This window comes from Mycteria americana, chromosome 22 (genome assembly GCF_035582795.1).
Source record: "Mycteria americana isolate JAX WOST 10 ecotype Jacksonville Zoo and Gardens chromosome 22, USCA_MyAme_1.0, whole genome shotgun sequence".
In the NCBI taxonomy this organism is placed as follows: domain Eukaryota; kingdom Metazoa; phylum Chordata; class Aves; order Ciconiiformes; family Ciconiidae; genus Mycteria; species Mycteria americana.
Genome location: NC_134386.1, coordinates 7,874,414 through 7,891,529, shown reverse-complemented (window position 1 = coordinate 7,891,529; position 17,116 = coordinate 7,874,414). Strand labels below are relative to the sequence as shown.

The following is a 17,116-nucleotide window of genomic DNA, read 5'->3' as shown; positions in this document are numbered from 1 at the left end:
AAGGGAATGAGAGGCTGCATGGGTGTTTGGCTGTTGGCTGAGGCAACCCCCACAGAGCATTACTTGATACAGTCAGTGGAGTCTGGAGATTAAACCAGCTCACTCAGAAGTGGACTCTCACTTGGTCAGCTGAGGTGATCTTCATACATGGCTGAATCTATTGACTAAGGGCTAAATTGAGTCACCCACATGTACATACCAGCTGCCACCTGATATGTCCTAGGATGTCTTCTCTGGCATCCAACTGCACCTCCAAAAGGGAACAGGTCTACCTCTATACTCTTTCCATTATCACAGGCAAAAAAATGGACTTTTCTAGAACATGTTCACAATGAGGTGAAGACCTTTAGTTGCTATATCTGTGCATCATCGGAAGTCTTCAAATCTATAAAATGACATTTCAGCAAAACAAGTCAAATTTCCTAAACCTTCATTCCTTTTGCATACAAACGTAAATGGGGTTTAGAGAGAGGCAAGCTAGAGAGAGGTTATTTTGATTTGTGTCATGTATGAAGATTTAAAAAAAAAAACAAAGCAAGCCCTGGAAAAAAATATCAATTTTATAGACTGAACTATATGAACCTGTAGAAGACGATAGTTTTCCTCCTTCTGTTTGTCTGTTGAGATTAGTTCTAGAGATGCAGAGAGGTACTCAGTCTATCAAGTAAATGGCCTGGGACCTGCCCCCACAGCTTTCCACCCCATTGCAATAAAAGTTTTGTGTTTCATTCATGGTCAAAGGAATCATTGTGAAACCTCTTCTCCTCTCTTCTTACTTAATATGAATATAGGTTTTACAGAAGCCTGCATAGTTTGCAACACTTAGCACTCTCTCGAGAGTGGTGGAAGGAGTGGGAGGGCAATGTGTATGAAAAAATGAGAAAAACCACAAACTACCCCTTCTGAAAGTTTTTATGGGAACTCCTCTTTTTCCCCTTGGGAATTATTCCTGTTCCAGCCTTCTTCTATTTTAGATTCCAAAGTAGGTATTACAAAAAATGAACACACTTTATTTCTTTGTTCCACCCATATTGTTAGAGTTTTTTATAATATCATCTTTGGTACACAATCTAAGAACTTCTTACTTCATGCCATCTGGAAGGATTGGTTTGTATTTATGTTTGTATTTCTCAAGGATCAAAAACTAGAGACTTTCTGACTGGTGAGCCTGGCACAGTAATAAATGAGTTACTTATATAACAGACTGGCTATATCCAGGAATTTGACCTTTTTTTAATTCCATTAGTTGAGTTCAGCCTTGGACTAGAGCTGCCCATCTTCCTATTCAGTCCTCATTCATCTGTGTTGACGTATTTAATTAAAGAACATCTAAAATTCCGTGGATTGCCTGAAACCTTACACTTGATTTCAACTTTCAGGAAAGAAAGGGCATTTGGGAAGAAAAGCACTCTCCACGAGCCAAGTCACATTGCCCATTCTAAAGATACACAAAGTGCTCGTATGCAATTTCTTCTCCTTTTCATGTGCTGGTTGAAACACTGTCTTTTTGCAGCACAGATTAAAGGGTACTGACAAAGAAGCAAACAGTAAAGAAAGCTGAAAGTGTAACTTCCTCAGTTCCCTCATCTAGTTTTGACTTCAGCAGCTAGAAATAACGCAGATAATATCTGTGACTGAAGACAGACCTTACCATAAACTTTTGACCTCACCCATACTACAAAATACTCCCCTCCCTAATCAATCACCCTCGCCAATCTTGAGCTTAACCACAAATGAACAAGATGTTTAATTGGAAGAAACTCTAAAGCCCACCTCTTCTGCAATGCTGTTGCTCTCTGCTTTTGGGCAACGTGTAGAAAGTGAGGGTACAGGACACTTAAACTGGAATGATGGCTTCAAACCGTGGATGGAACAGACCTCTGAAGGTCCAGCTCCCACTCATAGCTGGGCCAGCTTCAAATATCTATCAGGTTGTTCATGGCTTTGATCAGACAGATTGATTTTTAACTATCATCTCCAAGATTTTTTTTCCTCATATCTATTCAGAATGAAAAATGAACAAATTATTATTTCCAGTGTGATTCCTGTGATCCAGATCCTCTCCTGCTGAGATACCAGTTCCTCTCTCTTTCCCTATGAAGGCAGCACAGGTGTAGGTGCACAACTCAGTTGGAAGTGTCTACAATAAAATTAGCTTAGACTTGGATGAAGAGCTTTATTTTTAACGACAATGCAGATTAAACACACCCAGCTGAAGTACTGGCAAACACACGCAGCTCAGTATGTGTAAACCAGTCTCTCAGACTGACTGACTGGTGGACTGGTGATGTTCATAACCTCAGTGGGGCCTGGACCATTATTCCACCCATATTCTGGTAATATGCCCAGGTAAATTCTTCCATGATGCTGAAACCAAGCAGCGGCATTGTAAGGTCAGGGATGCATCCGTGACTGGGACCACTCCCTGTGGTGATGATCTTGGATCCAAAATTCCCAGTTCTGAGACAGCCTGCAAGCCTGATGTAATGAAGTTGCACTGCGTTGGCCTACGAGTCTCCCAGATGAAACTGGGGAATACCTTGCCCACCCTTCTCTGAACAGGGGATTCACTGTGGAGTGCTGGTGGAAGGAATCTGAAGCAGGAGCAAAGCAGGTCAAGCAGTAATCAGTGAAAAGTCCATGATGACAGCTGAGGTGAGACTGGGGAGAAGTAAATGGAAGACTTCATGCAATGCCTAATTTACTACCGCTTCTGAATGGATGCCCAAAGTTTGTTTCCTCTCACGCCAAAGCAGAGGGAGCTGTTGGAGGTGACTGTGTCCAGAGGGCTGGGCACCTAGAGGGTGCCTTGCTGTAAGGCCTGGACTGGGATCTGTGGGAAGCAGCTACAGCAGCTCCCACTATGTCTCCCCAGTGTGGCTGAGACCTTCCAGGTACACTCAAATGTGCACCCCAGGCACAACTGCACATACACACCAGGGACATGGATCAAGGTGGATAGAAACATTCTGCACGCACACCAGCACCCACACCTAGGCACGGAGGTCCCCCAGTAACACTAGGACACTCAGCCTTAGACATTCAGTTGACCCAGTAGCTGCCCTGGATCCCAGGTCTCCTGGTTGCTGGCATCTGTGCAGGCAAGCCCCTGAGGCCCCCAACTCCACTCCAGCTGCTGGGACACAGACCCACTGGCACACACAAACACATGCACAGGCACGTATGTGTGATGTATCCCCCCGTAACCAGCCTTAGACACTCAGCCTACACAGTAGCTGGCCCTTGGATCCTCCCATCTCCACTTGCCTCACGCAAGGGTGGAGAAAGGAACTTTTTCCACCCCCTGCAGGTTGATCCAGCCCTTCCATGTCCTTTGTGTACTTTCAACCTTCTTTTGGTTGCAGAGATTGCATCAGTATATTCTTCCCCTTGTGCCCTGTAGGAATGATCATGCTTCAGGTTTCACACTGAATTTGTGCCTCCTTGGTTTCACACCCAGCCAGAAAACACACAAACTTTAAAATCAACATAGAGCTTGATCTCTCACTTTGGATACAAACACCAATGGAGCGTGAAAAGCTGTGGAAATGATTGCAAATGCTGAAAGGAAAGAGGCTGACTTTCTTCCAGGAAAAGTAAATATGTCTGAGGTAAGGATGGTGGCTGTCTGAATGAGCTTTGCAGTCTAGTGCTGGGGGAGGAAGGGGTGGAAGCAAGTCTTGCGCAGCATGTATATGTGGTCTGTCAGTTCCCACAGCACTGTGACAGAAGCACGGTTCCTGCTCTTCTCATGGGCTTGGGACTTAGAGAACTCATTCTCAAAATCTTTACAGAGATGGCGTTTCATGAGAAGGCAAGATGAGATCTGGCAAAGCACATGGCCAGACAAGTGCACCAATGTTTAACGCCTGTTTATACATGACCAGCTCCTTCTATCCCCTCATCCCCCCTTCCCCACACATTTTTCTCCTCAGGCCACCTTAGTCCCATCCCTTTCCACACCTTTGACCCTTGCTTTAAACATCCCATAGTATCACTTGTACAAGCCCAAAATGCTGCTCCTGGCATCCCATAATAAGTCCCTTCAGCCTGCAGGCAGTAAAGTTCCTCAGCCTGCAAGGGGCCAAAATCAAAGACAAAGTCATGTGAGATAAACTACAGGTCACAGCTGGCTTCTCAGCTTAGTCATCAGTTGTGTTGCTGTTGAAAGACAGTGTCTCCTGCTTCTTGGACAAAGCCCAAAGCCAAGCACAGAGACATAGTGGAAGGGCCCTTCTCTCTCCACCATGTATCTTCAATCCTAACAGTTAATGTTGCTTCCTAACGCATGGAAACCTGGAAAGCCACCTGGCTGAGCTCTCACAGTTTAGAGGGAATGAGAGCCAAACACATTTGTCCTAATTTATGGCTCCTCTGATTTCCTTCAATGAAGGTATCACTGCAGCTCTGCGACTGTGAGGTTTGAATTCAATGTTTTGGTGAGGGGTTTGTTGTGGGCATGACTGGATGCACATCCTCTGTCCAAGCAGGGGAGCTAGACATCTTGCAGTCCCTGGAAAGGCAGAGGCCTGGACAATTTAGAAGTGTGAAGGAACTGGTAGCGTTTCAATGATTAAAGGCACTGCGCTGCAGCCAAGAGAGGGTAAAAGGGTATGTGACAAGCATGCAGCTTCCTGTGAAAGACCCATGCCCAGATGACAAGGTTAGTCTTTATCTTAAAGAAAAGGGAGGTATTTCTGTTCTCATTGTAAGCCTTAGATTGTGCCTGGATGAGCTCTCAGGTTTTATATTTTTTTTCACCAGAAAATGAAGTTGCAGAACAACCCTGTTACCTGTCTCAGGAGCAGCAGTAGATTTCCCACCAGCTGGGGAAAGGAGCAGGAGCAGGAGGATACTTGCCCAAGAGCAGCAGGCTGTGGAGGTCCATTTGGAGCTCTGTCTTCTCAGTCTCCCACCTCTAACCTCTGCCAAAGCTACTGACTGCTCCGTCACTCACAGGCATTAGGAGTGAGACTTTCCCTTCTGATCACAGCCAGGAGAGGAAGTCTCTGCCTCTGCTGTGTATCAGTTGCACTGCCTCAGCTCTTTAAAAGGTGTCCTGTCCTCAGCCAGTACTTCTAATGACCACTTGCCTTTCAATTCATTTGCAGCAGTAGAAGGATGTGCCTGGATTCACCTTGCTGAAGTTCAGTCTTTTAAAAGCCATCTGCCTCTGGTATACCCTACTCCACTCATAGCAGGGAGTCCCTTCATGCAAGGGACAGATGATATGTCTTCATTTTTATCAAAGTTAACCTCCAGTTCATGCTTAGATTCTGGTCCTCTGAGCATTCACAAAGGGGTGGATGCTGCTTTACACACCCCTTTAGGGGTGGTGCTTTACCAGCTGTTTATCAGGCTCAGAGAGTGGTGGTGGTGCTTAATAGGCCATACTCTACCTGGAGGCCTGTAACAAGTGGAGTACCATAGGGGTCTACACTGAAGAGAGGTTGAGGGAACTGGACTTGTTCAGGCAGAAGAGGAGGGCTTGGGGGGACCTAACAGCAGCTTTCCAATACCTGCAAGCAACCATCAGGAAGATAGAACCAGTCTCTTCACAGCAGGAAATGGTGGGAGTATGAGACATAAAGATAATGGGTAGACATTAAAAAATAAATAATTAAATAAAATAGGTTCAGGCTACGTGTAAGAAAAAACCTTTTTCACGATGAGAACAGTGAAGCATTGGAATCAGTTGCCCAGAGAGGCTGTCCAGTCTCCATCCTCAGTGTCAGCACCTTAAGTGCATTCCCTGTCCTGGAGGTTTTATTGTCTAGGCTCACAGCCAAATTAGAGCCAGTGCAGCTGAGGGCTGTGCCCCTTCCCTCTAGTAAGCCCAGATCTCTCCAGCTTTTGCAGGAGACGGTGACAAAAACATGTCACCATGTTTTGGTGACATGATTGTGACATGAACCCCTCACCAAACCACAGTCTGGGGTTTGTAAGAACAAAAGCAGCATATGACACAAGCTGATAGCAGGCTGAGGTTTCCTGTTTCAGCTCCAAAGTTTGTCTATATAGATTGTCATTCTGTACCTGTCTCCTGCCTGGCCATAACAACTGTTTTGGCTCTTCAGGACACCAGTAGGAAATGCTGCTTCTCCTTCTGCTCGCAAGTGCTTTTCTCCTTGTTCCGTGGGCTGGGACTGGTGAGTACAGAGAGATGGGATTTAGACAAGGACATGCAAGGGCAGAAATGGGCACTGAGCAGGAAATCTGTCTGGTACCTGACTTGCCTTTCCTCATATGTCTACTCTCTACTCTACTCATATCTCTCAGCTCAGACTGTGCGTGACACCAGTGACGCATTACAGGTACTAGTGTATTGCCCTTTGATAGCATTTCAGAGATGCAGAGTCAGGTGTGGTCAGTCATCCACAGGAAGTGTTGCTTGTTTTTCTCTCCATTGTGCATTAGTAATGCTTTGGGCAGCCCAAGGAAGGAGAATAATTGGCATCATTGGCCTATGACGTCAGAGGATGACCCTCTCCCCTCATCCACCTCTGAACTTGATGGGAAATAGGGACGTATGTGATACGAACACTTCTCATCTCTCTTCCAGGAAGGATCATTGGCAGATTGGAAGCTAAAGCCAAAATTCTTGGGCTTTAGCCCAAACAAGCCTGTATGGCTTGTTTATTAATTCAAAATGTGCCATATGAATCTGCATGTGGAGGACTCCTGATTTGCCAAGATGCAGTGCTCTCAGCAGCTCACTGTGTGGCTGGTAAAATGTAAGGGCCTGTCTTTCTTGTACGTGGGATTTTTTTTAAGTCTCACACAGTCATGAAGAGCCACAAGTCCTGGTATGGGGTGAAAGCGTTCTCTGTGTCTCCTCAGGCACAGCAGGGCTCTCTGTGAGCTGGGCCATCCCCTGTGAGTTGCAAGAATTGTCTGCCAGGGGCTGGACAGGACTCCTTGGCAGCGGTCTCCTGGTCCATGGTTCATACCATGGGTCAGAGCTACTGTTGGAGAAGAGAGGTCAGTGTCTCGCATTCCCTGCTTCCCTTTTGTCTTCAGAATGGGACACCTCAGACCTATGTCAGCATGGGGTAAGGGACCTTCAGTTGAATGTGGAAGGAACCCAGGCTACAGAGAGCAACTTGCTGAGAACTAATGTCTCGGGAGGCATATCCCCCCACTACCTCCCTCAGACCACCTGCCATGGGGGCCATGTGGCTGTGGTCAGTGTAGCTGGAACACATCGGTGTTTTCTGGCAGGAAAGTGAATATCACTGTGACCCTGGGATCCCACAATGTAAATAAGAAAGAGCTGAGCCAGCAGGCATTCCACGTTGGCCACTGCGTCATCCACCCCAACTATTCAGGAGATACACTTGTAAATGACATCATGCTGCTGAAGATATGCCCTCACACATCCTTGCTGCCCAACGGATCTCACCTTCCTCACTTCCCCAACCCCATGAACTTGTTCCCACTCCCTATGCTCTCTCTGCGTGGCAGCTGCAGCCCAGTGCCAAGCTGAATAAGAAAGTGAGTTTTATCCCCTTGCCCTAATACAAGAATGTGCTACCAGGAACTATATGCAAAGTGTCTGACTGGGGCAAGACACCAATAAGAGGGAAAACAACCAGTATGCTGATGGAGGTGGACCTGAAGGTGCAGCATGAGGAAATGTGTGACATGATGCCTTTCAAACACTATCGGCCTGCACCCATGATCTATGCTGGCGATGAGAATGGCAAAAAACCAACTTTCCATGTAAATGTTGCTTTGGGCTCTGAGCCTGGGATGAGGCTGGGACTAGACAGTCAGGTTGGTTCTCAGGTGGGGGACAAAGGGGATTAAAATGAACTAGATTCTTCAGGATGATGTGCTGAGGCAGCTCCTTGCAGGAGTTCTGAAGCTGACATGCTCCCTGAACCGGGGTGCAGTTGCCCAACTGTCAACATCGTGTGCCTTTTTACATTCCTGGGGATATTCTACCCAGCCTAGCCACTGCTCCAGCAGGCTCTAGATCTCGTGTAAATCCTTTGCTATTTCCTCCTGACGCAGCGGGATGGCTCGGATATCCCCACGTGTCTAAAGTAGAACTAGATTCTTCTTTTCAGGGATGTGAAGGCAGTTTCTGAACCTCAGATGGCCTCCAGGCCTGAATCTCTTCACAGATCAGCTTAGAGGAGTAGTAAGGCCTGCAGAGCTGGGCCTGGAGGAAGATGGTTGAAAGAAGAGGTTCTTCACATGGAGGGAGGTAAGAGGGCCAGTTTCTTCCTTAGGGCAGGGGGACCTGTGCTCTGACATGTCTGACCCCTCCCACTCCTTTTACCTCACAGGGTGATTCTGGTGGCCCATTAGTCTGCAATGGGAAGGTCCATGGCATTTTTTATTACAGATGCAAATATTCCATCTTCCCTGAAGTATTGACAAGAGTCTCCTATTTTGAGCCCTGGATATGTGAAGAGCTGAGGAAGTTTGCACTCCAAGACCTACCTGACTCTCCCTCCTTTGACTAAAATGTTCTGTGCCCCATTTCCACAATGCATCAAACATCTGCTGATGCTCAGAGGCTTCCAGGGGCAGCTGAAATGGAGTCGGAGATGCCCTCATGGCATAGGCACAGGCTTCTGTGCTAAGGAAAGTCTCCATGGCAAGGTAAAAACTCAGGTCCCAAGCATGCACAGTTTCACATTATTCCCTTCCTCCCACTGCTTCCCAACAGTGCCACCTCCTGCTCTGCTTTCTGACCACCAATAAAAGCATGTTCAAACTTGTTTGTGTGTGCAGCCTTCTTGGGAAAAAGATGGAACACCTGAGCGTGAGAATGAGGAGATGACACCCTCTGGGACAGACTGAGCAAGATGGTGGCTGGGGCAGGAACAGGAGTCTTCAGAGTGTATCAAAATGGATGTGGACAGGACACAAAAGTTCACTGACAGATAAGGGCAGAAAGCAGTACAGAGTTCTCCCTGATACCTGCTGAATGGATGGATGGATTGATGGATGAATGGAAGGACAAATGGACAGAGGAATAAGCAGAAGGAAGGGTGGGTGTTTGATGGCAAAGGCAAGTAACACAGTTCTGGGGGGGACCTTTAGATGCTGATGTCAGGGTGATCTGAAGTGTCCTTATCCAAACTCCCACCAACACAACTCACTCACTCAGGAAGACACTATGCTGGAAAAAATATCGGGGGTCTGTTTCTGCCTGTGACCAAGCAGAGGTTTGGTTATGCACTCTGCTGGGCTATGGACAGAGAGAAGATGCTGCTACTACTTCACAGCTCTGGGTAGCTGAGCTCAGCTGCAGGGGACACCACTCCCACATGAACCTGGTGTTCCAGGTGAAGGGCCAATGGGGCATGCAATGCAGATCTCAGTCCCCACTGGCTAGAAGTGCTATCCCCCATCTTCCTTTCCTTCTTCCACTCAAACCAGCAAGAAGATACAACTGCCTTTCCAAATCACTTACCCAGCCTTTCAGAAACAGAGGCATCACAGCATCCAAGGGGAGATCACATGGGTTTCCAGTACCAACTGGGAATCATCTGAGGATCCTTAGAAAGATTCTAAATCCAGCCTACCTATTCACACACTTCCTGTTCTTTCCCTCTTCTCAAACCTCAGCAAAGTGTTTGCTTTGCAGCTGTAAAATGCTTTAGGGTATTGAAATACAGAGATTTTTCTCATATTGGATCATCTGAGCAGGACCGCTCAGATTGAATCTGAACCGCTGTTTTAGACAAACTCTGCTTCTTACCTGAATCTCTGTGAATGAACCAGCTCCCCTGGGAAGACATCAGTTCTGACAAAAAATGGGTATCAGATCTCTCCCTTTATCACTGCAGAGCTGTGGTTAAGCACACTTTCAGCAACATTGTGCTTAGTAAACAGCTAAGACCCTGCTAGTACCCAAAAGCACTGCATTACCCCACTCAGCTACAGAGGTACACATTTCTGCACCTCTACAAGGACAGAAACAGCCCCAGAAGTTCCACCTTAGCTGCAGAAAGACATCTCTTCCTTTTGAAGCCCTCCTGTTTCACTTCAAGTACTTGGCTCCCTTCTTTCATAATACGGAAACAAGTAACATCCAAAATTACTATGTATGAGTACAAGAGGCTACAGGATATCCAACTACATCACAAAAATTCTCAAGCCTTCCTCTCAGTCATCCCAAACACTAACCTGTATTTCTGGTCAAATGCCGTTCAATTCCTGGGCCTGTCATGGGAAAAAAATATCATGGCCAGAGGGACCAAGGGCTGCCTACAATCTCGCACATCACCCCCAGGCTTTGCATCCAGTTCTGCACTCCGGTGGCTTTGCTCTCACACCCCATAACATCCCTTTCCATGCAAATTCCACCCCATAATATCCCTTTCTAGGTCCAGTAGCTTCTTCTCTCAAATGCAGTCTTCTATATGTGCCATGTGAGCATGAAAGGAGTAGTCAGCAGCATCAATGACCATGTGGAAGATGAACATGGTCTCCACATGTAACCAGATGTAACCACAGTGATTAGTTTGTTCTTTTGTAACCAAGCAACATAGAGATAGGAGCGGGGTAGACAATGCTTTAATATTGTGTTTGTACATCTATGGCTATGGATATGCTACTGTGCCCAAAGACAACTCGATGAGGAATGGTACGGACATGCTGCTATGCTCCCAGTACAGCCCCAACCCATCCTAACAATGAGTCGAGGGTAGTTAGAATAATCGGTTTGTGTTAGAATAGGAATAAGGGTGCCAAATCATTGTTAGGGACCATGCACCATGAAGAAGGGAAGCAAGTTACATAAGCAAGGTGATATTGCGCATGCCCATAAGAAGGGGTCAACTAAAGGACACACCTGTATGACCACCAAGGACCACCAGAGACCCCCACGGAAGCCCCTCGGAGTTCAAGGACGCATGCGTAATGAGCATGCAAATATGATAATTAGTTCTGGGAAATAGAATGAATATGCCTGTCATTCTGGGAAATTTGATGCATATGTATGTAATCGGACAACATAAGCTTTGGTTGATGTAACCTGCGGTATGCACGCTAGGTGGAACGATCCCCCGTGCATCCAGCGCCTTAATAAAGAATGCCTGCTTCTTAATGCTACATTGGTGTTAAGGAGTTTGATTCCTGATTTCGGTAACAATGGGGGCCACAGGAACATCCTCTGCAGGGACTTTGGCATTCACTAGGCCCATTCACTTCCCCAAGGGGCTGTGGGGACAGTGGGTGGGAGAGTGGGATTGTATTCCCAAGACATAGATCACCCTTCTTATCCCACCTCTCAGCTTGCTGAGCTTGCTGCATTTAGTCAGAAGGCTACATAGCATCATCTTTGCATGAGGTGAGGGGTGACAAGACCTGAGCAGAGAAGAAGGGACCGTGTTAGCCACCTGGAGAGGACAGACAAAACCACAGAGTCAGCAATTGTCCTACACCCTTCCTGTAGTTATGAAAACCTCTCTTCAAATTTCCGTAGTCACAAACTACTACTGTGCTCTAGTCCCTTCCCTTTGTCAGCCCACCTCCTTGCCCTGGTTCACAAGTCCTAGTCCACAATGGCCCAGAAGGTGTCCACAGACCTATGAAGGGAGGACAGTCTAGAGATTAGAGCTATGGATGGGGAGAAGGGGAACCTGGATGCCTGGGATTTCTAAAGGCAAAACAGGGAGACCACAGGTTCAAAGCAAGGCAGGATCAGTTTCTGTGTGAAGGAGGTGGGGTAGAGCAGTGGGAGTCCAAATAAACTGTATTCTAAAGACACAGTGGGATCGCTGGGTTACAGACATGTAAGTTTCCAGGTGGGTGGAGGGCAGTGAGGACTATGGGGTAGAGCAAGGATGGGACCAAACACCTTCATTCCCTAGAAGATGAGGATCTGAGTTGGACAGGATCATCCTCAGTGTCTGGGTACACTTAGAAGCAGAGAGGTCTATGGGTTAGCAAAGATGCCTGGGCCGTGGGTCTGTGGGTACATCCTCCTGCTGACACAGTGCAGGCTGCCATGGGCTACTCTAGAAGCTCTTCCATTAGGGCACCATGAGGTAGGCTCTCCCCCAAACCCCAGGATTATGTGGAGCAGAGGGAGAGAGAAGCACTCTTCTGGAGGGTGACACTGTGTATCTCAGGTTGAACCTTGGCTACTGGAAGACTTCTTGTCCTGGCTGTGGGAGAGAGGTCACCTGATCTCAAGTACTGGGGATTATCACAATACCATCTTGATGACCTTACATGTTAAAAAAATTGTATGTAATGGGTACCCAGTTGTATGCCTTCTAAACACATAGGCTCAATCCAGTGTTGTAGTGACAGGTAGTGAGCTGATATCAGCAGGATATTGTGACATTTAATGTACAGGATGCCAAACCAAAGAAAGCTATTTGGTGTTATTTCCCTTAGCTGCTGCTAATGACAAAAGTTCCAAAGGACACGAAGTATGATTAGCAAATTGGAGGGACAAAAGTCCTCTGAAAGTTACTGAACAGAAAGGAGAGAGGAATTAATTTTGTCAGTTCTAGACAAGTGGTCTAAGCTGCATATGGTATCACGGGGGAGATACAGACATTTCTGACATCCTGTTGGCAATTCTATGGCATGAATCCCTACATGCTCAGCCGACTATCTTTCAGATGAAAAATGCCTTGAATGTGCTTACTTCTCTTTCCTACTCAAAAAGATGGGCAGGGGAAGAGGTAAACATCTGAAATCATATCAACATATAGAGTGCAGATGTAGCTTTAGCCTGTGGGAAAACTTGGAAAATTTGACATGTCAGTATAAATATGGAACTGCAGAGCTACCAGGTTACCCAGTAATTCAGGTTACCCAGTAATTCAGGGTTACCCCGTTTACCTGAATTACCCAGTAATTCAGGCAAACTGGGTAACCAGTAATTCAATTACCTGAATTACTGGGTAATTCAGGTTACCCAGTCTGGCTTTGAAATCTTCCAAGGACATCTCTGGATAACCTCTTTCCAATGCTTGATTGTTTCCAAGGTGAAAAAAGGTTTCATTTAAATACAGTCTGTTTTAATTTTAAGCCTCTTGTTTCCCATCTTCCCATCTTGCACAACTATGAAGAGCCTGGCTCCCTCCTTTTCGTAACATTCATAACATACTGAAGGGCTGTTGTTAGGTTCCTTGGAAACCTTCCTTCCTCCAAGATCAACAAGCCCTCTTCCCTCAGCCGTACCTCACATGACATGTGCTAAAGATACCAACCACTTTTGTGTACCTCCTCTGCATTTGCTCTAATTTGTCGATGTCTTTCCTGAAGTAGGGTACCCAAAACTTGATGCAGCTGTCTAGATGTAGTCTAATGCGTGCCAGCTAGAGGGAAACAATCACTTCCCTTGATCTACTGGCTATGCTCCTGTTCATGCAGCCCAGCATGCTGTTGGCTTGCTTTGCTGCTAAGGCACATTGCTTATTTATGTTCCGCTTGCTGCTCACAGGGTCCTCTATGTGCTTATCCACAGAGCTGTTGCCAAGACAATCAGTCAACAGTATGCATTTTTGCCAAAGGTGAAGGTACATTTGTTCTTGCTAAATTTCTTGCAGTTCCTGTTGGCCCCATTCCTCCTGCCTAAGTCCTTCTGAATGGCAGTCCTGCCTTTAGGCATATTGACTGGTCCCCTCAATTTGGTGTCATCTGTGACACTGACAAGAATGCACTCCCTTGCCCCTCGCCCAGGTCACTGATAAAGATGATGGGTCCCGGTACAGACCCGCACAGCACTCCACTTCCTATTAGCCTCCAAGCTGAGGACAACCTATTAGTCACTCTCTTCTGAGTACAACTATCCAACTAGTTTCTTACATGTCTAATTGTCCACTCATCCAGACCATAATGACCTAACTTAGATACAAGGATTTGTGGGAAGCAGTGCTGAAAGCTTTGCTAAAGTCAAGGTAAATGACATCCAGTGCTCTCTCCTGCTCCACAAATCCAGCCATGTTATCATAGAAGGCGATCATGTTGATCAGGCATGTATTACGCTTGGTAAATCCAGCCTGACTTTTCACAGCTTACTTTCTTCTTCTTCATGTGGCTAGAAGTGTCTTCCAAGAGGACTAGATCCTTCATTTTTTAGGATTTTTCATGTCATTTGAGATACCAGCACTTATAGGGGGAATCATAACAAGACTGGTAGAGAGAATGCAGGACCCAGCAGAAAAAATCCTTTTGCAGTGGCACAGTATGGGGTTATCTTGAGACATCCTCAGTTGCCATGCACATCTCTGTGGGCAGGTGAACCCTGATGTTAGGTGAGATGAATCATGGTAAGCGTTCACTATTGCACTTCCTTTATTCTTTTGGGCCAATGTTCCAGTCCCAATCTTCATGCCTTCTAAGACCAAAAATGTTACTTGGAAGGCAGAAATCAAGACACACTGAAAAGTTTACAGCAGTGTTCAAACAGTGAAAGATGCAGAGAGGGGACTAGGAGACTGTAAGATCACCTGGAGTGTCAAAGTTGTATGACAAAGTGTTTCAGAGATCATGGCTAACACCTCCCAGAGACTTCCAGTTCCCCTCAGGTCCCTGCACAGACAGAGTGAGCTGAGAACTGGGAATTCTGACTGAGCTCATCTTACTCATTTATTTGAAAAGTCAAAATAGAGTATCACATGGGTGTTTTCTAGCTTTACATGTAATAAATACAGCAGAATTTTACTATTAATCTCTGCTCATGAACAGTGCAGAGCTCCAAGGACTATGTTGAACAAATCCTTAGAAAGCAAGCCTCCCATTTCATGCGTGTGGTATGACCCACCTCAGAGATCCTGGGGCTGGTTCCACTGATCTTAAGTCTGGGTAACTAACTTCATTTCTCATTTAATCACCTAGTCTTTGATTGGGTGAATTCTGCCCCTTAACCAAGGACAGGGATGAAAAAAAAAAAAAAGGAAAAAAAAAAGAGCTAAGGAATACAAAGAAGAAGAGCTGAAGGGAATTGCTTCAACCTCTTTCTCTGGTGAGTTTGTTAGGCCAATTTTAGCAGGACAAAGAGAGACTCAACAAGCAGGATATGCAACATAAAATATAAAGCAATAATTTTTGTCTAGTGCACATGAAAGATAGCTAGAATATAACAAGCTGTTATGCTTGAGGGTTGTGCTTATCCCCTCCCCATAAAGGGGCATAAAATCTGTGCTGGCGAGGTAAGTATCAGTCACGAGTGGCAGAATTAGCCTTCACGCCTCCCTGGAATGCATCCTTGGGTCATGGCAATTGAGGCTTATTGGTACACTCATGGCCCTGACACTTAGTGCTGCAGAGTTGTGGTCTGCCGTGAACTCCATCAACACTGATGACATGATTCCTGATCAGCCCTGACTAGCCTGACTTGTGTCTTCTTTCTATTTCAGATTTTGTACCTTTATTGTTTTTGTCTCTCTTGAATTCTTGAGTGAGCAATGATCGCATCTCGACAATTCCACTTCTGTCCGTAATCAGACAGTACTTTTTTTTCTCTATATATACTACCTCACAGCTCTTTTGTAGTTGGCTGAGCCATAGTTACACAGCTGTGCCATAGTTACACAGCCCTGCCTTAGATACACTGGTAGCTGAATCCTGGTTAGGGTAGGGGCTGCAGGGTCTGCAGACATAGGATTACAGCTCTCTCCCCTGATGGCCTGGTACCTTCTGATCATCAGCACTATCACTCTGTTTAATATTAGAGTCTGGTATCAGACCAAGTCTCTGCTTACACCCCTACTTAGCAGGCTGCAGACACCGGAATACTTAAGCTCTTCTTAGTGGCAGTGTTTGTGGCTAAAGGCCATCTTACCACTGCTTCCATGGTTAGTTCATGATGCCATTCTGTTCAGGTCTTGAGCTGTGATGCTTTAGCTTTACTAAACGAGCCAGCTGCATTAACAAACATTTGATAATTCCATGAAAATTTATTGGTTTATTACATTAATAGTTAAGTTGTGAAAGTCTCTCTGGCATAAGCATATTCAAATGTAATTTATGTGTGCACACTATAAAACAATACATCATACAATAACTTTAAATACACAAAAGTATTGATGCTAAATGCTTGCTACTCAGTGCAAGGTAGCAGCATTTGCATTTGCATATGATGTTCTACTGCATACCTACAATAAATTTGTCACATCTTGTTGCAAACATCAGTGACCTATACGAATATCAGTAGTTTGCAATAATATGATCAATTCTTTTCCTATCTGTTGAGCAGTTGAGCAGCTTGCCCTGCTCAGTTACTTCATTCATAGAGCATCAAAAACCTCTCATTCTCATTCTTTTTTTTTTTTTTAATTAACTAATATTCTCTCCAATAACCTACAGGGTTCTGAGATCTTTCGTTGTTAATTTGCTCACTACCTTTTGGTTTCATCTTTCCCTTTTGGCAAATCAATAAACTTTATATTTAGCATGAAATAAAAATAAGTTGAGAAAGGTCATGGGTCAAGATAAAGACTAGGAGATCACTGACTGGTTAACATCATGGGCAAAACAGACTTGACTTGGGGAAAACTAATTTAATTTGTTGCTATTTAAAATGGAGTCGAATGAGGAGAAACCAAGAAAAAAGCTTAAACACCTTCCCCCCAGACCCACTTCTTTAGCAGGTTGCCCAGAGAAGTTGTGGATGCCCCATCATTGGAAGTGTTCAAGGTCAGCCTGGATGGGGCTTTGAGCAACCTGATCTGGTGAAAGATGTCCTTGCCCATGGCTGGGGGGTTGGACTAGATGATCTTTAAAGGTCTCTTCCAACTCAAACCATTCTATGATTCTATGATTCTTCCTAGGCTCAACTTCATTCCTTCATTTCCAGCTCCTCTACCTCCTACCTATCTCTAAGAGGTTCAGGGGAGATTTGGAATGGGGGTTGTGGTCAGTTCATAACACTTCTTCTCTGTCGCCCCTTTGTCCTCATACTTTTCCCTGCTCCAGCATGGGATCTCTCCCACAGGCTGCAGTCCTTTAGGATAAACCTGCTCCAGTGTGGGCTCTCCACAGGCCACAGTTCCTTCAGGGCACATCCACGTGCTCCACCGTGGTCTCATCTATGGGCTGTAGTGTGGATATCTATGGGCTGTAGTGTGGTCCTCTCCATGGACTGCAGGGAAACACCTGCTCCACTGTGGTCTCCCCCCCAGGCTACAGGAGA

At 45.7% G+C, this 17,116-nt stretch overlaps 1 protein-coding gene across 1 annotated transcript; it reads left to right on the top strand.

Annotated features, from left to right (window-relative positions):
- The first annotated feature begins 4,459 nt into the window (after nucleotides 1-4,459).
- LOC142419919 (duodenase-1-like) lies at nucleotides 4,460-8,474 on the top strand. The gene is given in 7 exon segments (XM_075523344.1): nucleotides 4,460-4,558; nucleotides 4,994-5,176; nucleotides 6,078-6,149; nucleotides 6,613-6,727; nucleotides 7,227-7,361; nucleotides 7,463-7,722; nucleotides 8,295-8,474. Coding segments are annotated over 7 exon segments (1,044 nt in total).
- The last annotated feature ends 8,642 nt before the right edge of the window (nucleotides 8,475-17,116 follow it).